The 23,169-nt window shown below is 38.0% G+C and overlaps 1 protein-coding gene across 2 annotated transcripts in view; it reads right to left on the bottom strand.

The window, feature by feature from the left end:
• LOC308686475 (Krueppel-like factor 12) overlaps positions 1–22,955 on the bottom strand; it is a gene marked incomplete at its 5' end in the record, with an annotated part of 39,630 nt that extends 16,675 nt beyond the window's left edge. Inside the window, 2 exons of one of the 2 annotated variants that reach the window (XM_081394894.1) lie at positions 812–894; positions 22,848–22,955. In XM_081394894.1, coding sequence (XP_081251020.1) covers positions 812–877 — 66 coding nt within the window. Of the gene's footprint in view, positions 1–811; positions 935–22,847 lie in introns of those variants that run through there. The other variant, XM_081394893.1, reaches the window with a different exon arrangement.
• Between the last annotated feature and the right edge of the window lie 214 nt (positions 22,956–23,169).

Below are 23,169 nucleotides of genomic sequence, written 5' to 3'. Positions count from 1 at the left end.
TTATTTCTAATATTTTTTCCAACCAAACATCTTTGTCACTTTTGATCAACTGAATACATCCTTGCTGAAAAAAAGCATTAAATCTTACTGACCACAAACTTATACATAATGTATACATAATGTTGAACATGACCCCATATACAGTGTTTAATATATAACTACAAATATATTTTTATTTATTTCCGTTAGAAGCTATGGCTGTTAATAGGATTAAAAAAATCATAATTAATAAATTACAAACAGAACCGAAAATACTTATAAAAGCTTGCAAAACTTCTTCTTTTAATTACAAATATGTTAAACATATTTGATGAATGTGTTAACACATTAACTTTGACAACCCTAAAATACACATTATGTAAAATACTTTTTCTCATTGAAATGCTCCACAGATCCCCTAGCACCCTCTTGCTTGTTTGAAAACCCTGATATATATAGATGAACAGTATTCTAATAGATGTGCCTGGCCGATCATGTAGAGTATATACGCACTTAGGTAAGCAGCATATGAAGAAATAATGACACAAAAGAGAAAACGACTCTCAACAGCAGTGTATCTGCATCTGTGCTTGTGCCCTGCCAAAATGGCTGTCCTGGCTGCAGTGGCCCTGTCTGCAAGCCCTGGGAGCATTCCTGTTTCAGCTGTGGCTCTCCACATCAGGGCTGCTCCACACACACACACGCCTGGGAGTAATTAGGGGTATCACAGCGAGAGGGTGGGCGTGTGAGGGGTGAAAGAAGTGGAGGGTGGTACAAGAGAATGGATAAGAGGTCAGGACAAAACTTGTATGAAAAACAACTGTTCTCTTACCCCTCTCTCAGATTCCAGAGGTTCTGCTTTGACTCGGACTGCAGGCATTCCGTCTAGCATTAACATCCTGTTATTGATGGCGTCTGCGAGTCGAGAGAGAGAGAGAGAAAAAGAGAAAGGCATGAGAAAGCTGCGTGTGACTCCTCTCACCTTTTCAGTGATTGCGCCATACCTAGAATGCTCCGAAACAATAGCGCAGGCTACAATGCAACAGGCAATGATGTCATGACGGTATGCAGTCAGTAAGCAGTTCAGGTTTATGTCTGAGGGTAAACAAACGCATCTGGCCTGTATTTTGGCTAGTATCTTACACCAAAAGGGCAGTGAAGAGTGAGCGACACAGAATGTAGCGTAGTAAGAAATCTGAGAGAAAGCTGAGAGAATCCAGGATAAATACAGTATCAAGTAGCCTAAGCTTTTTTCTGTGAACAAACATCAGTAAGTAACTTAGAGATGAAAAATACAGATTTGTCCTTAGTTTTTTGTTAAACATTATAGACATCCAAAATCTCCCTTCAGAATCCTATCCCCCTTGGATCCCAAAGCTACTCCATCAACTGGAAGAATACGTTTTATGATGTACTTAGTACTCTTGATGCCTAATCAAAAATAGACATCAATTAACATTTTTCATGTTTCTTTTTATTTTTTGTTTATTTAGTTAGATATCACATATTGTATTATTAAAGCAAAACATTTACCTTTTTGTGTTTTTTAGTTAGCCTTCAAGCTAATAGCTTAGTTTAGTATGTTAATAGCTTAGCATAGCTCTAGGCTAACTCTCTTTGAAAAGACAAAATGAGTCGAATTCATAAATAATCAGATATTGCTGAGCAAATCACAAGACCACAGTATCTGTTGTTCTTTTTTAACACTGTGAAACCACTGCTCGAACAACTTCTTTGCAAAGTAACATCGTTACATTTTACTTACAAGTAGTTTAATGTGTATTTTATTTATTTATGTATGTAAACAATACAGGTAAAAAGCATATATAGCCTACAGCTCTGTTAATCAGATAGTAATTCCTAAAATACTTGAATGAATAATGTATGTCCTTAATACGGGCAAAAAACATTCCAGACCATCTTCGAATTTCAGAGATCTGAAAATGCATTAATGCCGGGTGTAAAGGAGACCTGTAGACAGGAAAGAACATTCGGCATCACCTAGGCGACCTGCTGCATGTCTATAGGGTAGAGCTGTGCTAGCAAACACATGCACTCACTCGTACAACACACACACACATACGTATAGCTGCATACAGTGCATTCACACATCCAAGGCTGCCTCTGCTATCAGAGTCTCCTGACATTTCTCTTCTTGTATATCCACACAAATGACAAGACTTTCTAACAGAATCCACGTCTTTGTGCAAACTCCCCTCAGGCGTCTGAGTCTCGGAACAAAGACTACAGGCTTGTTACAGCTCTGTGCTTTACAGTGGGCATTGCTCTACCAGACTCTTTCACAAATAAAAAAAAGTGGCCACCTCCCTCAACATCCAAGGGATGCACGAGGAGACAGCCTTAATGAACTGGTGGAATCTGATTACAAGTTAATATAGCTCTTAGAGCACTGCATGATGGGCTCCAGAACTCCCACAGAGACAGTTTCTCTCCCCCGTCTACTCAATTTACCATGTTTAACACCATAAACGCACAGTAATAGACACATGGGCATCTTGGGAAATGTAATATTCATGTGTCCTCGTGTTTGTTTGGGTTTCGCCTTTTGGAAGGGATGAGTTTGCACACAAACAGACAGGTGACTTGTCTTGAGGATTGAAAGGAGTGAACATAAATCTCTTCCTGTCAAAATGACTTACTTTGAAGTGTGCGGCTCGTAGGAACATCTGTCACTAGTGTTGTAAATACGGTCAGTGTGGCTTTCGGAGTTGTTACGACTCTTAGCAAAGGGGAACCTCAGGAAAGAGCCAATCACAACAATGCGATTGTGGCTCAAAGGGAGTTGTCCTGAAGTAACCTGTGCCCTTATTATTTTAGCAGCAGCACATGATGGAATGCAAGCAAAGCAGATATGCTTTAAACATCTCTATTACACTTCAGTCTTGGCATGGGCAGCAGGAAATGAGGCCCAGATCTCGACTCAGCACTTGGGCTGAACCCATTCTGGTGAAGATGAGACAACACTGCAGTCCACTGGATGAATCTACATTGTTATGCATCTTTAACTTATGCAACCAGTGTACATTTTCACACAGCTATTGTGTTTTGACAAAAGATTTGTTAACATTTTGTCATATTCAAGCATTTTAGCCTTTACTAATTTTAGTCATTACAAATACAATTAATACGTGATAAAAAACTTTAACTGACCAAACTATAACCAAATTTAAAAAGTTTTGGGTCAGAAAGATTTTTCTCCTTTTTTGTTGATAGAAATACTGTTAATACTTTTATTCAGCAAGGATTCATTAAGTTGTTTAAAAGTGAGAGTAAAGACATTTTGAATGTTACATATAACGATGAATGTTACATTTTCCATTTCAAATAAATGCTCTTTTGAACTTTGTATTCGCTAAAATATACTGGAAAAAAAATTTATCACTGTTACCACTAAAATATTACGCAGCACTGTAAGCGGTTTTTGAAAAACGCTGTTGAAAAGTGTATCGGACCGAGCACTAAAACACACTTGTAGCCAATCAGCAGTAAGGGGCGTGTCCACTCATGATGGGGGCGGAGAGAGAGCTCAGTGCACAAGACGGACATTAGCAGAACGACTATAGAAAGTGAGAGATGGCAGAGAAAATACAAAAGAGGAAAATGCCAATATAACTTTAAAAGAAGGGTTACGATCAGTAAGCGAAATAACAATAGACATTCGACCTGAATTATCATAGCAACACAAACTGCTTTGGTTTATGTGTAAAGCATGTGTACGTGAGTGTTTGTGCTAAGTGTGTACGTGAATGTGGGGGCGGAGGCATCAAGATAGGGGTGTGATCCATTTGGGTACAGGTGCATGTTTGTTTTGGAGATTTCAAATGTTAACAGCATTTACCAGAAAAGCGTTTACCATTTCTCCTAAAAAACATTTTCATGCTTTTATTAATATCTTGCAGTGTTATTCTTTAATATATTGTCTTGTAATTATATAGCTAAAAAAAAAAAAAAAAACATAAGTTAACAGTAATTTCATTTCAGACATCAGCACTAGCATGCATGTTAGCCTTTAGCAGTAGCACAGTTGAACTGTATTTAAAAAGCTTTCTAGCTTTAAAAAAGGTCTTAGTCATATGGAGTTAAAAGCAAAATATAATTTCTGTGTGAATTGTAACTGAGTGTGCTTCCAAGTTAATCTGTGTGCATTGGATTGATATTGTGATCAGGATGTCCAATGGCTCCAGGTAGTGGTGGGCTGAGATAATGTTGCCATGGCAACTCAAGTTGGAGCTCAGAGGGTTATTGTCCTTCTGGATTGACATGCGAGATTTCACAGTTGACCAGGGCACTCGCTGTTCAACAGCCAGCTATTTTTTGTGCGTGTGTGTCCAAGGAGCTGTCATCACACTCTTGTGTATTGTGTAAGCATATCACTCTGAGACATTGATCATTAGATCAGATAAATGAGCCAACCTCTTGCCTAACTAACCTTGTCCCTTAAGAGAGCTCCAAATGGGAAATCAATACCAAGAGCAAGGTCTCAGTTGTTTCATTAACCATCAAATGAACAGATTATTAGCATAATTGAGTACAGCACCATGAGGTTAACATTTAGGCACAATTTGTCTATCTTAGCTCCAATTGATTAACACTTAATCAAGAGGTTGTGATGGAGGGATGGTGTTTCGCCAACTGTATTTAACAGTGGCAATGTGATACTAGAGGCAAGAGTAATGATGACTAATTCTAGATCCATCTTCCTCCGCCTTTTCCAAACAGCATAAATGCTCTTGATCAGATTGTGCGATTTATCTAGTCTAGTATACTGTCAGTGTATTACCCTAGCAGACCCTAACAAAGGAATTTTCACATTAGGACTTGTATGTTATGATATTGTTTATGGATAATTAATCATCTTGAGCATGTAAAGTTTAGTTTTAATTCCAAAACAGACCCATGGGTGTGTGTTTGTTTGCCTTGACCTGCATTCAATGTGATCAAGCACACCGAGCAGGGGTCCTTTTTGCATTTCTTTCTTCTGCGCAACACAAAAGAAGATAGTTTGAAGAATGTTTCAACTCTTTTTAATCATACAGTAAAAGTCAATGGGATCCAAAACAACTGTGGACCCCGTTAAATGTTATTCTATGTATAAAAAAACCCAGACATTTTTAAAAATATCTTTTGTGTTCCACAGAAGAAAGAAAGTCAGGTTTGGAATAGGGGTGGGAATCTTTTACCATCTCACGATTCGATTCGATTCCGATTCTTGAGGCCACGATTCGATTCAAAATCGATTTTCGATTCAAAAAGATTTTCGATTCAAAACAATTCGATTTTATTCATAATGATTTCTAATCAGGTTTCTGATCATGATCTACTCTTATCTGCTTTGCTATACAGAATGACAAACGGAGACATTAAAGTGCCTTTTATCAAAAACATTGAAAAAATGTTTTTACTTGGTACTTTTAAAGCAAAGTATTTATGATGACCCATAACGAACTTACTTCCAATACTTCTTATATAAATTTTATTAATTAGACAAATGGAAGTGATTTGGCAAGTCAACTGTAAGGTTACATTTGCCAACATATGTCCCAACATTGCTGAGAACCAACAGGAAAATAAATGTGTGCTTGTACTAGCAGCGTTACTTGTAGTAAATTACGGTAATACAAACTTCAGCATATTCTGAATCTCTAGCATAGTAGCATTTAATCATAGACTTCTAACCAACATCCTCTTGTTATTTCCAATGAGCAATATAATCCTTCAGACAAAAAAAAAAAAAAAAACATTTTGCTGTAGCAAATTCACAAACAGTTTTCGTTCAAAAATAGCGAATTATGTACCAGAAGCTATCATAACGTATAATGCTTGTGGACTTATGCATATTCTGAATAATTAGTAACATACAAAGTCGCTCTTGACTTATACACAACTAAATAATAAAGAGTTATGACTTGAAATGTTTGCTGTATACCACAATCAAAAACAGCTTATACAAAGAAAGTGAATGAACATCTGCAGAGAGTAACTTACAGTCAAAATGTAACTTTTTGTGACTGGCATTGCACATTTGGCGCTCAGCCATCATGCGTCCGTTATGTGCGCGTCTCTGTTATGTGCACGCCACAGACTGTCCGCGCACGTGCACGTCCGCTTCAGAGTTCCGCCTTTTGCGTTCCGTCAATGTTATGTTATTAGAATTTTTTTTTTTTTTTTTTTTTAGAAAATCGATTTTTGACATTTTTGAATCGATTCAGAATCGTCCACGTCCCGAATCGCGATTCATCTAAGAATCGATTTTTTCCCCCACCCCTAGTTTGGAAAAACATGAGGATGAGTAAATGTGTGACAGAATTTTCTAAAACACTTTACAATAAGGTTCAATTCACTAACATTAGTTGACTAGTTAACAAACTAGCAATGAAAATACTTCTAAAGCATTTATTAATCTTAGTTCAAGCTAATTTCAACAGCAACTAATACATTATTAAAAATTAAAAGTTGCATTCTAATATTATTTAATGGACATGAACTAACAATAATCAGTTGTATTTTTATTAAGTAATGTTAACAAAGATGAATGAATAATATAACAGATGTATTGCTCTTTGTAAGATAATGCATTAAATAACTAATAAGACCTTCTTGTAATGCGTTTCCGAATTTACATTTTTGGGTGAACTATCCCTTTAAAAAACTGGAGAAATGGAAAGAGAGCAATCGAGCGAGCGAGAGAGATTAAGATCACCTTTCCATTTCACCGGGACGCCGAAATGAAATGGTGATCCCAGGTGTGAGCGTTATGAGCATGGAAGGTGCAGTAACTGAGTGCTCAGGCATCTCATTGCCATGCACGGCTGGAGCCGTCCCCCGAGAGGCTCCCTGAGAAGAATGAGGGCAATTCAACTGGAAACGGGGCAACAGGGAGGGGGCCCGCCTGGGATTTGATTCCGGCTGAGGATGGGGGAGCCAGGGGAGGGGATTGGCTGGCACTCCCATGCCCAGCCGTAGCTCCAGAACTCCCCGATGGACGTGGGTGCAGACGGAGCACCGGCAGGCAGACCCCAAAGAATGACGAGCGGATCAATATGAGGTGACAGGCCTGGGTGGAAAAGCCTGACCTTCCTGGACCCCACGCTGACCTTGCTACACAATGATTTAAAGAGTATTCAACTTGCCCCCTGGAGCCGGTTGCATACCTCATTGTATAACTTTCTACCTCGCCAAGCCTGGTGTGTCATTGATGTGAGGGGCGTTACAGTGTATAGTGGGAACCTTTATTTAAGTGGTTTGGAGGTATTTATAAAGTAATAGCCTATCAATTTGTCAAGGGGTATAAAATAGGGAAGCACTGACATTTAAATTTTGGCCGATGCCGATAATTCGATAATCATTTTTGTGTTATGGCAGATATTTAAATTGTCTACTTTTTTGTCAAAAAGAAAAAGTTGAAAATAAAATACAAAGCAACTGAAACTAATAGTGTCAAGTGAATTTAGGCATAATTACATTATAATATAAAGTGGGTATTCATCTTAAGATTTGCTAAGGATTACATTTAACTAAATTAGTAGTGTTTTTAAAGATTAAAGGTGGTATCAGTGATTTCAGGCCCAAAAATATTTTTATCACATTCATCTAATCTTTCCTAACGATCCGCTAGCTGCCCGCCCCATAAGCATGCCGTCAAAAAAACACGTCTCTGTAGGCAGCCTAGGCTCTGAGATCTGCACACAAAAACAAATGGTTTAGCCAAACACTCAAAACCAAAACAAATAGTGTTCCAACCAATCACCGACAAGGGGGAGGGTGTTGTGAGGTTTTGTGCTCCTGCACGGCTGCACACGAAGTCAGAGCTGAAGAAAAAGCTGTCTCAAAACCTCACAACACCCTCCCCCTTGTCGGTGATTGGTTGGAACACTATTTGTTTTGGTTTTGAGTGTTTGGCTAAACCATTTGTTTTTGTGTGCAGATCTCAGTGCCTAGGCTGCCTACAGAGACGCGTTTTTTTGACGGCATGCTTATGGGGCGGGCAGCTAGCGGATCGTTAGGAAAGATTAGATGAATGTGATAAAAATATTTTTGGGCCTGAAATCACTGATACCACCTTTAATTACTAAGTTACATTAGAAAAAGCAGGGCTCAACGCTAAGGATTTTTTACTGTTTGGGCCACTGGTTTAAATTTTTATTTGCATAAATAAATAAATATTGTTTTCATTGTTGTGAAATTTCACAATTCTTGATTTCAAATTCGATGCCACAGCAAAAAGTACTAGTCTAACTAATACAAAGTACTAGTTATTACTGAAGACAAGTGAACAGTCAGTAATAAATACGAACAAATAAACAAATTATAAGCAACAGCACAAATGAATACAATAGAACCAAGATGAATGACGGTGCAAAATTGAAAGTTAAATAGAAAAAGTTTGTCAGGTGGGCCTAACTGTAGTATTTATGTACAGAAATTAAAGGATCAGCAGTAAAACAACACTGCATAGTCTTCAGTGTATAAATTAAATGTAGATTAAGCTACAAAAGGTATTCAGTCAAGAGCAGTGAGTGATTTTCTCTGTCTTTTATTGTTTGATTAACATTAAGAACACAGAGAGCAGCAGGTAATAGGCTCCTGTCACTTTAAGAGCTAATGCATGGATCCAATATACTGTTAAACATGCGTTTTCATTCGCAAAGGTTTACTCATCAAAACTTAACATAATTTTGTGTGTATTTCAAGCACAAGACGCAAAAGAGAACTCAATTTCTTCTTTCACAGCCTCTCTTAAATACCGAATTGTGTTCTTTTTCACATCTTCTTGAGCTTGAATAGTTAAAAATTACTTGAATGTTTAAATATACTAGACTTAAAAACACATGCATATGATAAACCTTTGTGACAATTCTGACGAAGCAGCACTGGCCTGAAAATTCTTCAATAAACAGTGTCTTTCATGCAGACATGCACAAAAGTGTTTTTTCATTCTATATATTAATAGTTCTATTTATTTATTTCAGTAATCTTAGTACTTCATCTTAAACTTGTGTATATGTATTAAACATCCATGAAAAAATGTCCAATATCAGCCATTAACCGATATGGCAGCAATATATCCTAATATAAAATATTCCAAAACACCAAGAAATTTCAGAATAAATAAAAAGACAAAATTTGGAACATGAGCAGAAAAGAAAGAGGAGCAGGATGATCATGCTACTGCTTGGAGGCGTTTCATATCTGAATTCATATCTGCACTGGAGGAGTAGCACACTAACAGACGGGTTCCCTTGGTCCTGCCAATGCTTTGTTCCCATGTCGAGAGCCCAGAGCAACTACAGTCATCTGTGGCACAGAGGCTGGTCCTGCTGCCATGGGCCGAAGGGGGAAATGCAGATGGGGAAGAGAGGAGGAGGAGGAGGAGGAGGAGAAGGAGGAGGAGGTGATTGAGGAGGGAGGTAGAGATTTAAGCACTGGAGCCCAGCCAAGAACCAGACAAGAACACTGAACTCAAACATGCCAAGAGAGCCTCTCAGACTCAACCAGAGCAAAAGAACAGCATTTTATGTAACATCAGACTCCACACTGAGAAGAAGAGCTATTGAGAGCTGCTTCCCGCTGAGCTCTTGTAAATAGATTACCTTGGCTTTTGATTTGCAAAAAACTAACACTCTGGAAATATTAAAGGTGAAGTGTGCAATTTCTGAACCACTAGTTTGAAAAAAAAAAAAGTGACTGTCTGTAAAGAGATAGTTCCAGCCCAAACTCAAACTTTTTTACATCTACATTTATGCATTTTATGAAGTAAAGTTCCTGCTGATCTACCGAATAAAAATCCTGTAACCAAAATAGTCAAAAAATCAACAAGTTCACATGATGCAATGAGAATCAGGCTTCCTCTCGCCACTGCCAGACAATGTCTGCAAGACAGAGCTCGGCTCAAGCTCACTTCCCACTTTGGAGCCCCTGTAAACAGCAAATATGACGAGTCAGCACTCTGTCATTACCAGCAGAGAACATGCAGGCTAAATACCGCCTTTCCATTTACTGTCATGCTGGACACAGTAACTCAACCTCGGGGGGCAGGGGGAGATGTGATGGTATTTAGTGGAAAGCTCGGTTTGTTTCAGTATCATGAATTTTTTCTTCGCACATGGTATCAGTCATGAGATTTTTTGGTGTATTAACCAACATCTACTGTCATAAACTTGTAATAAATAAATACGTAACTGTTTTGGAAATAACCAAGTACCATAGCACTACCATCTGACTACCAAATAAACTTTTTCACTGGAGCAACATCAAGGTCATCTCAGGTAGTGTCAGATGTACTGCATTTAAAGAGGAATTTACTTCTTGACTTCTCCCCTTACACAAACTGAACAGCGAATGAATTTCAGAAAACATAATACAATCACACCCACATCCATCTCTCTTTCTGGTAGATATCGTGGATTCTAACCCCAATGCTCCCCATCCTTCAGAGTGGACTATTTTTTTTTGGTTAATCTTTTCTGGCATACTGTGAATGACTTCAGACTTTCCATTTCATAAGGCGCATTTTCCTTGGCAGGCAAGTCTGTGCCCTAAGACTTTGGCCGCTATTGGGACCTTTTTTGATTCAAGCTCTAGAGAGATGTGCTGCTTCAGTACCAGCTGAGTTTGTGGATAAGTAATCTGAGTGCGTGTTCTCCTCCCTACGCATCCAGACGGTAGCGCTTCACCTCAGGGAGCCCACTTTGCCATTTTCCTCTGTCTAAAAACAGCCACACAACAATGCCTGTCATTCACTCGGGCCCCCAACCAAGCAGATTTGCTGTCTTGTAGCTCTCTTTATTTTTCTGAGTGTGACAAATGTACTCTGACTCAGAGACGAACAGAAGGAGTGCTGAAAGACATGACCAGATAAACTCCTCTGAACAAAAAATGAGGTCACAAGGGAATGCGCTGCTCTTGAATGCCAGTTTTAGAGCCATGTCAATGCAATCAAGATGAAAGATCACTCAGAAGAGGGAAAAACATGCAAGCCCTAAACACCATCAGCAGAGTCAAATGCTGGGACCCGTCCAAGATGGCAGCTGTAAAAAGACTCCTGTACTGTACATCAATTTTATCCAACTACCCCCATCACTAGGCCTCACACACCTGATAGGAAGTGAGAGACCTTTAATAGAACGCTGAGGCTCTTGTAAACACTAGGCCAACTTTCCAAAACACAGGCTGACGGAAGCACCCGTAGTCCAGCAAAATGCCCTTGGGCTCTGGCTATTTCTGCCCAGGGAGATCCTGTGTCAGTGATTCAATGAGGATAAGACAGCTTAGTCCATGAGATACGGCCCTAGTCCGCACTACTCGCATATAAAAAGCTGCACACAGTCAAACTTTGGTACGGTTGTACGTTTCCTAATGGAGCAAGAAAAATCATGCCTAATTAAGCCATTCATTTCCTCTGAAATTTAGAAAAGAGATGAAATCTGGTATAAAAACTTCCGTTTGAAACACATGCATAAAACTATTATTCTCAAATCCTTTCCTATAATATTATGAGATAAAGTATCAGCCAGGTTTATTTTACTGATTGGTCAGTGCTATGGGGGTGAGAGGTCATGAGTTGTGTAAAAGGGAGTAAAGGAGAAAAGAGGGGTCAGAGTCCATTCTTCACTCATGCTTTTTTAAAAACATGAAAACATCTCAAATTAATGTTTAGTGGAATCCATACAGCAGAATGTAATGCTAAGAAAAATACTAATACTAATATTTTAAAATTAACTGTTTTTTTTTGTTGTTGTTTTTTATGCATCACCTACACAGTTACTTACACAGAACGATATCTGATGATATCTTAATATTCAACAATATTATTGATCTGCTTACATTGACACCATTAAATGAGAACTGAACTGAGCTGGATGATGACATCACTGTTTTCTTCAGAGCAGCTATATATATAAATTAACTAAATTAATAACTTTTTTACAACAAAAACAAACCATCACTGAACTTACTTAAGCTGGACTATGATGCTGTTTTCTGCTGTACAGCAGAAACAAACTTTGTTGCATTATTTTCCTGTTATCACTGTAAAGCTGCTTTGAAACAATCTGTATTGTAAAACGTGCTATAAATAAAGGTGACTTGACTTGCATCCTGATCAGCTGGTCCTGATCAGCATTTTCAGCTGAAAAATCTGTCAAAGTTTATGAAAACAGAATAAAGGGATTAGTTTCGCTAAACGCACCCTTGGGACATTTAGTCACAGCTTAGATATTTAGTTTGAAGTATCAGGATGCAGAGTGATGGGCTTTCAACTCAGCAAAGAGGCGTCTTCACAGCTAAAGCAAAGGCATTGTTTTTTTGTTTTTGTTTTTTCTGTCATTCACGTGGTTTTGCAGGTTCTAGTAAACATGTCTGGCTTCATGAGCTGTGGTTCTTCAGCCAAATCGTTCTATGACTTCTGAAATATTTCTCATGAATTTCCAATTCACCCTAGTTGTCACACATAATGTATACTGTTGTCTCTATAATATCCATCTCACTGTAGTGTCATACTGTTTTAACAGTAGTGTAGAAAAGAAATAGGGCTGGGCGATATATTGAATATTTACAATAAATTTGCAATGATTTTGATGCAACACCGAGTTTTAAAATAAAATAAAATAAAACGATTTTAAGATTTGGAATAAAATTATTTTATTTGAACAAAATACAATTTGTAAATGATTATGTTAACAAGATTTTCTAACAATATATTAAACATTTTAAATAATGATTTAATAGAATATATATATATATATATATATATATATATATATATAAATATATAAAAATATATATATAAATATATATATATATAAATAGATTTTTGCTATGTTGCCTATACCTGATATTAAATACAAAGAAATCTGCTGTTAAACATACACACTACTTGTAATCTGAAATTGTAGGCTGCACAAGACCCTGGCCACTGCTAGCACACCTCTTCCCTTCCCCCTTTAGTTAAAGTGCTGTGGTCTCAGTGGTCCATGCTTTAAAATAGACCTGACACAAAAACCTCAATTGCTCCGAGAGGTATGGAATGGGCGGAGTGGTCACCGCAGAGGGATTTAGCTGGGGAGAGGTGGACTTAAATGCTGATGATGATCTGTGCTGGATCAATAAGGAATGTGCATGTGCTGATAGGCTGCTCCTACTCCATATTTTCTCCCTCCAAGCCCTCAGTTTGCACAGGAACTGGAAACCCAACCTCATCTCCAATTCAGAAAAGAAAGCTAATGAACTGCCTCTGACCAGCAATGCCTCACAGCTCCCGCTTTCTCTCTCTCCTTCTCAGAATGTGTCACGTCAGAAGTCTGGAGTTGGTGTACTGTAAAGTGACCAGGTTTCTGAAATGAAAACCGGGGGCCTTTCTAGTTTAGGAGTAGAAGTATTGTTGACTAAAACAAAAACTGTTAAAAATCATTTTTAGCAACTGAAATAAAGCTCAAATAAAACAAAATACAAATATTAGATGAAGAACTTGAACTTAAAAAAACGTAATAGAGGAATAAGCTTCAAGAAGCCATATTTTTCAGTGATTTTAGAGCAGCTAAGGGGCGTTGTTACCCATAATGCGGAGCGATGCTCTAAAACCATCGTAACCTATGGATTCATGGGGCTTTTTTATTTTCATCAAATGGTTACTACATTTAGCCGGCAAGATTTCATAAAATAAACACACAGCAACAAAACTTATACTTATTGACAACAAATAATAATCCTTATGCCAAGCAATGTAGTTACATACATCTGTTTTATACATTATAAATACAATTAGAAATGTTGTTTTGGCAAATACCTGAAATAGGTTTAATTTGAAGCACTAAAATGACTAAAACTGATATAAAAATTAAAGCTAAATAGAACTAATAAACTAAATAATAAACTAAAAAACTTAAATATATTTTTAAAACAAACAAACTGAATATATACAAATAAAAAGTTAATTCAAAATATTAATAAATACTGAAATAGGATATAATACTAAAATTATTAATACTAAAACGCCATCAACGCACACTTGTAACACCTGCAAAGACTATTATTCTGCAGCACATTTGCACCCTTCAAACTAATGCTTGTGGACAATGATATCAGCACACATACTGAATTGCAATATAATGCATAGCAGTTTGACAGACAGTTAACAGCTGTATAAAGAATTTGAGTTATAAAGGTAAAGATTTTATTCTGTTATAGTCTAAAATGTCCTATTATTAAAAAAAAAAAAAGTAAGTAATTACACACTGTATGTTATGGTAATGGACAATGGTCTGTCCACAGAAAGCGAGTACTGCCTGTGTTACAGTATGCTGCACTGTAATCACAGAAGTGAAAAAAAGAAAATCGAACCTCTGTGTTTTTCTTTCGACAAGTCATTATGACTAACGAGTAGTCATGTAGTGGTAATGTCACATTGATTCACATGCCATTAATCCACTTTTAATGAACCCAGCCCATTGTAATCAGTCTTGTCACTGACATGTGACCAATACATTGACAGTCACTGCTGTTAAAAAAAAAGAAAAATCCACTTTCTCAGAGTGTGACTTTTTGACCGTTACAATTATAAGCTCTATTACAATAGTCCTATTTGGGAGAGCCAAGTTATTCTCTGGCTATTGCTTAAATGCATAAATTGAAAAAAAAAACTCTCCCCATTAGAAACGCACATCCCTTTGTCATCCAACCACAATTGCTTAAGATGTGATTGACAGTTAAGAAGATTGCCCCTCCTCTCAAATCCTACGCCTGCTAAGAAGACGCTCACAGCTGTCCCCTGCATTCAAGTAAATCCATTTTAAGGTGTCCAAAGCTAACTTTTAAGGGCCATATGTGTTCGTACCAGCTGTGGACTGCAGGGTGGCTCTGTTTGCTGGAAAGGTAGAAGTTCCATCCAAAGAAAACATCACACACAGATGAGCAAACAACAATACTGTTTCACACTCGAGCTGTGCACTGTCAGACGCTTAGGGCAAATATCCACCTTTATGCTTACAGCAGTAAAGTGTGACTTACTCATCTAAACTCATATTTTTAATACATATTCTTATAAAATGTACATTCAAATTATATACACTACTGTTCAAACGTTTTTTTAGTTCAGTAAAATTCAGTAAAAATGTTTTAAAGGTCCCGTTGCATGCGATTCCATGTTACAAACTTTAGTTAGTGTGTAATGTTGCTGTTAGAGCATAAATAATATCTGTAAAATTATAAAGCTCAAAGTTCAATGCCAAGCGAGATATTTTATTTAACAGAAGTTGACTACAAAAAACGTCTCGATTGGACTACACCCCTCTACATCCTGCATTAGTGACATCACCAGAACCGTTTCTTGACTAACCTCCGCCCACAGGAATGCTCCCTCAACTCTACTGGCTACTTGCGCACTTCCTATAACTTAGCCTACTGTGTTTACTCAGCTCTTACGGTGATTTTCTGAAGTAAAACTGACGCTTCATCTTTTGTGTGATGTACAATAAACTTTATTAAACACATCAGTACATGTTTGATCATCATTCAGACAGCAGACTTGTAGGCTATTAATAAATAATGGATACATAGCCTACAAGCAGATGACAAATACGTTATAATAACCGTAATTAAACTACTAAACCATACCTGTTTCATCTCTATACAGCACTCTGACTCTGTAGGCATTATTGTCCGACTCGAAATGAACGCCGTTACTGAGAGTTTCTGATATTATCATCATTCCGTGAGATGAATTTTTCCTGACAGACTGAGCACGAGCTCATGAAGCTCCGCCCCCTGTGTCGTCCAGCAGCACCTCATTTGCATTTAAAGGGGACACACTGAAACGGCTCGTTTTTCTGAGCCCCAAAAAATGTCAATTTAAACATGCTGTAAAAAATGATCTGTTGGGTATTTTGAGCTCAAACTTCACATACACACTTTGGGGACATCAGAGACTTATTTTACATCTTGTGAAAAGGGGCATAGAACGGGACCTTTAATGTTTATGAAAGAAGTCTCTTATGCTCACCAAGGCTGCATTTATTTGACCAAAAAAACAGTAATATTGTGAAATACTATTACAATGTAAAATAACTGTTTTTTGTTTTTGTTTAAATGTTATTTATGTTATTAAAAATGTTATTTATTCCAGTGATGGCAAAGCTGAATTTTCAGCATCATTATTGCTGCTCAATAACATTTCTTATTATCACCAATGTTGAAAACAGTTGTGCTGTAATATTTTGAGGAGATCGTGATACATTTTTCAGGATACTTTGATGAATATAAAGTTCAAAAGAACAGCATTTATTTAAACTCGTAATCTTTTGTAACATAAATATCTTTACCGTCACTTTTGAACAATTTAATGCATCCTTTCTAAATAAACGTATTAATCTTCTTTTAAAAAATCTTACTGAAAAAAAAAAAACTTTTGAACGGTAGTGTATTTATAATAACAATAATAACAACAATAATAATACACATTAACCATATGAATTTAGGAGAGTGGTCTGTTTGACCAGCCAACATCAATTATGTAACTAAATTAATATGACAATTTGCAGTACTAGTATTTTTTACATTAAGGGTTGGTTCTGAACCTAGTAAGCAATTACCCAAAACATCACAGGAACCGAATAGCAGTGAGCTATAAAAAAACACTTATAGCAATGCCCTGGCAACACTTAGCATCAAAATCGTTAGCTTAGCACAGGTTAGCAGCACTCGCATTCTCTTCAGAAAATGAGGTCTAGTTATACCACATGCTTTTGTATCAGGACTGGTGATTTTCTGTAAATAATAGCAAATGAAATGTGCACTTGAATGCCACTTGCAGTTACACAACTATCATCAATGCTATATAAGGAGATCAGCTACAGGCCTTTCATTCATAGCATGTCATTCTACTGTTCACCATACATCATATGGAAATAAGTGCAGTCGTACTATGTATAGCAGTGCAGGTTATACAATGTATTGAGTCTGTTAAGTGTTTGCGGAGGTAGATGGGAGGAGGGTTGGAGGTCTGTGGGTGGAGGTGGTGTAGTGTATTATCATCAGTACAATAACCCACTCCTCATGTCTCGGGGGGGCTGGCTGCATCCTCCAGCCTTAATGGTGAAGAGGTTCTTAAAGACGCCTCTCTGTAGCTTTTCAATGCCTTGCATACCGGCACCCTCCCCCTACACATAAATACATACATTTGAGATAAACAAGACCAGGTATCAATGCACAAACGCAAACTTACCTGCTACTAGTTTGTTAACTAAACTCCAGCAGAATTTTGGTAGGTTAAATGGGAACAGGATGGACCTATATAATAATCTCCCAGATTCACAATTTCAGATTCACCCAGATTCACAGTTTCAGAACGTGCATATTTACACAGCTCACATCCTCTTGTAGAACCTCCTACACACACTCTCTGATTGAGCAATGGCATTTGTGCCAAACAAGAAAACACACTATCACAACATGCACGAAGCACAGCACACAGACGCTTGCACTCTCGATTTCTTTCTGCAAATCTATAACCGGCACTCTTGCCACATTAAGTAAAATAACAACTACAGAGCAAAAAGAGTTCAACTCACTCAAACATTAAATAAAACAGGAAGTCCTCATGAGGGTGTTTTTGTCCTGAAATCTGACCCATTCAGGCACCCATAGCCTCATTTAATAGAATAAGCAGCTGGGTTTATATTCATGCTTCACATGTAATGTCTGCTTTTCAGTTTACTTTTCCACGTTTTCTGCAAATATCCAGATTTAGGTCCCAGTCTGGGCATATCCAGATAAATAAACAAATGAAAATGGTTTGTGACAAATAAATAAATCGATAAATATGTATGTGTATATAATAAAAATATAAAGAAATACATATTTATGACTGTAATAATCTCAGGCTGTAACCTAACATGTATAAAATGAAAAAAAGTCCTGAAGTTGTTCATGGCATTAATACATAAAAGAATTATGATTGTGATAATCTCAGATTGTAATTTTTTAGAGCATATTTCAAATGAAAAATGGCCAGAAACTTATCTTGAAATAAATTTTTGGGTGAACTAACCCTTTAATTAATTAATAAAAAAACAAAACAAATAAATACTCAGGATAATGTTAGATTGAGCCTTTCGTTAGAGTGTAAAATAAAATAAAATAAAATAAAGACCCATTCTGGCACCCATAGCCTTACTTAATAGAATAAGCAGCTGGATTTCTATTTATGCTTCACATGCAGCGTCTGCTTTTCAGTTTACTTTTCCACGTTTTCTGCTTATATCCAACATTAAGTGCCAGGTACAAGTCTGAGCTAGTCGCCGGAGGGAAGTTATACTATATGACATAGACTCACGTTCCAGTCTCTCAAAGCTGAGCCATGCATGCTGTGCTTTGCCTTTGGATCGTAATTGACTCCATATGTTGTTTGCATAATTTCTCAACCCCCCGATCGCTGGACCTAAAACTGCTAACAAAGTTCATGCATATCTCAGAATGTCCTACTGATGGTTTCTGAGTCCCCTGACTGAGCAATTAAAAAAAAAAAATCACAACAAATCCTGGATGTATTGTTACGCTTTGAGGGATTATATTGATTCAATTTTTTTCCATTAAGTTCCCAAAAGTCATCTTAGGTTAAGGGACGGCAGATAGGTGCGCTAACGGTGTTGTCATGACGACAGGCAGAGAACAGCACATAGATAGTGTACAGCGCAGGTTTAGTCGTCTTCGATTTCTCTTACTGTCATGAAGAGCCATACCATGTCTAATAACTGAAAGGAGGCATATGTAAACATCAGTACAGATATTCATGCCATTAAGACCACTCTGAATACATGACATAAATAAAGAGTGTAGGGTATATCCAGAGTTACTGATACTGAATAGTGACATGTGTCATTGAAAATATGTGTACTTGAAGTAGATGTAGAATTCCACGTCTTGCTTTCTATGCCAGAGTGTTCAACAATCATCCCTCCCCCTCACCACACACAGCTTCAGTAAACAAACCAGGGCTGGACAAGAGGGTCAAGGGTTGAACACACCAGAGGACACACTAGAACATTTTGTCAGCTTAGCGAAATGTTGAAATGAGGAGGAAGAGAGAGATCATAAGACCCACGTAGTTACCCACAATTCCTTCTTTCCCCTACTCTTCTCTTAGTTAGTTTTTGTATGGGCACTAAACACAGACGTTGAAGAATGATCATGATAATCTCAGATCGTCCTCTTACTTTAGAAACATATATCAAATGGAAAATGGCCTGAAATTGTTAAATAATTTTTTTTTAAATCTACCTCAGGCCATCCCTTTTTTCAGAAATATATCAAATGGAAAAAGGCCTGAAATTGTTAATGAAATAGATAAATAATATTAATGATAATCTCAGATTGTCCCTTTTCTTAGCGCAAATGGAAAACGGCCCAAAATTGTTCATGAAATAAATAAATAACAAATCAATGTATGATCGTAACATATTTAAAATGAAAAATGGACTGAAGCTGTTTTCTGAAATAATTAATTAATTAATTATAAATAAATAAATAATCTGTAAATAATCAAATAGAAAGTGAGTGAGTAGTGGCATCCACATCCCTCTTGTATTACCAAACAATCATGACATTACTTTCTGAGTTAGCAAACATTTATGAGTCATTACTCTATTGAAGGACACACTCTGTTTCTGTCACATGTTTCAGTTTACTCACAGACATGCATGAAGCCAGCCTTAGCGCAGACACATATTGTATGTCATGATCCAATAAGGAATGACAAATTATTTTTCATACTATTTTGTAGTATGCACCACAGAATCGCTCAGTTTAGTCTGGTTACACAAACCACACACCTGGATCCATCAGTGCAGTGAAGGGTATCATTAAACCGACACGCTCTCTGTGTCATTGGACAGGCCCGGTGACAAACCCAACATTAACTCAACATGTCCGCTCTGAATGTGCTGTGCTCTTTAGCTGTTTGTCACTAAAGCGGGATTGGGGGCAAAGCTGAACATTTGATCAGCTGGAGCCGACAGCTATGTAGACCACAGGGGCATTCCTGAGTCCCCTGGGCTGAGCTTGGTACAGATGGGGCCGGTTTGGGTTTCAATCCCTGCCCACTTCCTCTGGGGTGGGGTGTTCTGGGGGTGTCTTTTGAGGATTTCCCATATAATCCCTTCAGCAAGGTGTCCAGTCTCAGGCAAGTTCCATCAATAATTCACTATCCCCAGCCCACCTGCGTGAAGCTCCTTCGAGCAGAAGGGTGCTAACCTTTTAATTCTCGATCCACATGGCCATCAGGGCCCACTTGTGTGGATGGAGAAACCATTTTAATGGAATCCTCCAGCGCAACGTAAAGCTGAGGTGATAAGCAGATACGCTGTCCTGTGATTATTGGGTCCCATTATTGAGCCCTCTATCTGGCTGATTGCTATCTCGAAGCCACCGATAAAATCCTCCAATACACTTTTGACAGGGACCACAGAGTCAAACAATTAAACTTGAATCAAATGAATCAAATTAAAGATTGGATTTTTTATCAGAAAGTGTCCAACATGCTTTACACATATATAGCACACACAGAGAGCCGCGGCTCAGACAGCACGCAAATATTGAGTTTCGAGTCTAGCGCTTGAATGGACAAATTCACACAAAAATTGTCAACATGCCCGTCTTGGTATAAATATCCTAGCAAACATAGTATTATGTCTGTGAACGTGACATACGAGTGTCGTAAACACAGTGAAGTGAACGTAAACAGTCGAGAAAGACAACGCATGTGTTCAGTATTAGTGTACTGGATCAGTGAATTATGTCTTGAAGTGACAGGAGCCTAATATTCCTGCTGTCTGTGGTTTTAATGTTAATCAAACAACAAAATACAAAAAAATTACTCAATGCTCTTGACCGAATAGCTTGTGTAACTTTAATAATGATTAATCTTTATTTAATTTATACAGTGAAGATTATATGCAATTTTGTTTTACTTTTGATTACTTATTCAATTTCTATACGTAGAAACTACTATTATACCTGAAAAACACTGTTTATTTTAATTGTATCTTTGCTCTACTGTATTTGTTCTTCTTTATTTTTATTTGACAGTAGACCCTTTTTCCCTGAATACCGAACCGTATCGAAACTGTGACCCTAAAAAGTGATTTATATATATATATAGTAATAGAACACATTTGAAACATGAACAGTTATCAATAAATGTAGATTTGAACACCAACATAGACATGCTAAAATAAAAAACTGATCCATTTGATTCTCTAAAGAATGTAAGAGCTCCCTGCTGTGCAGAACTGACTGCCACAATGCTAGGGTATTCTGGGTGGTTGCCAGGGCTTTGGTTGCGGTTGCTAAGGATGTTCTGAGTGGTTTGTAGTATGTTGCTATGCAGTTGCTAAGGTGTTCTGTGTGGTTGCTAGGTGGTTACTTACTGACCCAAGACGTGAGAGGCCACCTCAAAGAAACGCTCCTTCAAAGATCCCTCTTTCAATGTAAATCTAAGAGATTTTTCCCCCACCCGTTTTATGGTCTGCCAGGTGAAAACCGTAAATTGGTCACTTAGTACTCTCCTGAGCAATTTGAGGCATTATTCAAACCTTTAACCAAAAAAAATGTAGCAATATATACAATAATAACAACAATAATGGTTTGTTATACTGAGTGCCATTAAATAAAAATTTTGGTCAACATGACCTATAGTATCAGCAGCAATAGTATAGTTTACTAGTGTTTTGGACAATACACACACATACACTCACTGTGTCCTGAATCAAGGGTCTTAACCAGAAAAGCATTAAATAACCTCATCTCTCTGGCAGAATAGCCTTAAGCAGCAGTGGCTGCCTCACAGTTTAAGGCTGAGTGACCAACATTAGCACTGTGAAGAGTCACACAGATCAGGACACAGTACCAAAGTACACACACACATAAGGAATCCAACCTCCACATAAAATTGCACACACACAAATGCACATCGACCTCCACACCACTCTCTCCGTGAACAAATGCCTTCGCTGTCAGTTGCGGAGGTCTGGCGTAATTGAAAAGAACAGCCACGGGCCAGCCCACAGACCAGGAGCCCGCCACTGACAGCCAGCCATCAATACCAATGACTGTTCCTTGAGGAGCAGATGACATCCACGACACCACCCATGCAACACCCCGGCACACACATACGAACGCTTGCCTCCCGCCCCCTCGCTGTCCTTCCTCCACCACTTGAGTCTCTGATTCCTACCCCAGTTTGTCACCACGGTAACTCCACTCACCGGGAAGCCTGTCATCGCTTCAGAGATACACGTGCCATCGGCAAACGCACTCATACGCGCTCGCACTCACTTACGCTCATGCTTTCATGCCGAACGGGGGGATGAAACTTTTTTGAGAGTGGAACAGTGGCTGCTCAGAAACCTCCGGCTCACTTTCCTCGCATACACTACTCTGACAGTGTGTCAATATTTAACCCAGAAAACCACTTTGTCTTTAACTTTAACTAAACCTTCTCCAAAATACACACACACCAAATGAACCAGAGAAATAATAAAACTCTACTGAGACACTTCAAACCACTTTACAGTACATTAATATTGTGCATTGCACTACATATTTCAAACTCAGTGGACAACACAGGGGAAAAAAAATGACATCATGCTTTTTTTAATCATGTTTTTGACCACCTGCATTGTACGATTATTTTAGAAGGCTGGACAGCATCAGACTTGTCATTTTTTTAGCGTAACTCTACGGTGACAGCTGAACGAGATGCACGGAGCACAGACAAACAAGCGAGACAGAAGTATTCAAAAAAGAAAAGAAAAGAAAAACAGAGATAAAAAGCGAAAGAGAATAAAACATACACAGACCTGACCAGGAGCTGCAGAGCGACAGAAACTGTCTTCCTTATACAGTCCTCTCTGTCTGTCTGTCTCTCACTCTCTCTCTCTCTCTCTCTCTCTCACTGTGTGTGACTCCCTCCCCTCTCTGCTCCTCTCAGCTGCTCAGGGCAGTTCTCAGGAAATGAATGGGAGCTCACAGAGAACTGTTGTACTTGCAAATGACTTACCACGGTCACATGATCCGCTAAATGTAGGGTGGGCCGGTGGGTGGAGGCTTCATAAGCAAGAGAAGACAATACTCTAAGCTTTAACAGCATGCATCGAATTACACGGGGCCCCTCGTGGGAGG

Source organism: Scardinius erythrophthalmus, assembly GCF_964197995.2.
Source record: "Scardinius erythrophthalmus genome assembly, contig: HAP1_SCAFFOLD_303, whole genome shotgun sequence".
Classification (NCBI taxonomy): domain Eukaryota; kingdom Metazoa; phylum Chordata; class Actinopteri; order Cypriniformes; family Leuciscidae; genus Scardinius; species Scardinius erythrophthalmus.
The sequence above is the reverse complement of the archived record's forward strand: the minus strand, read 5'-3'. Positions and strand labels throughout refer to the sequence as shown.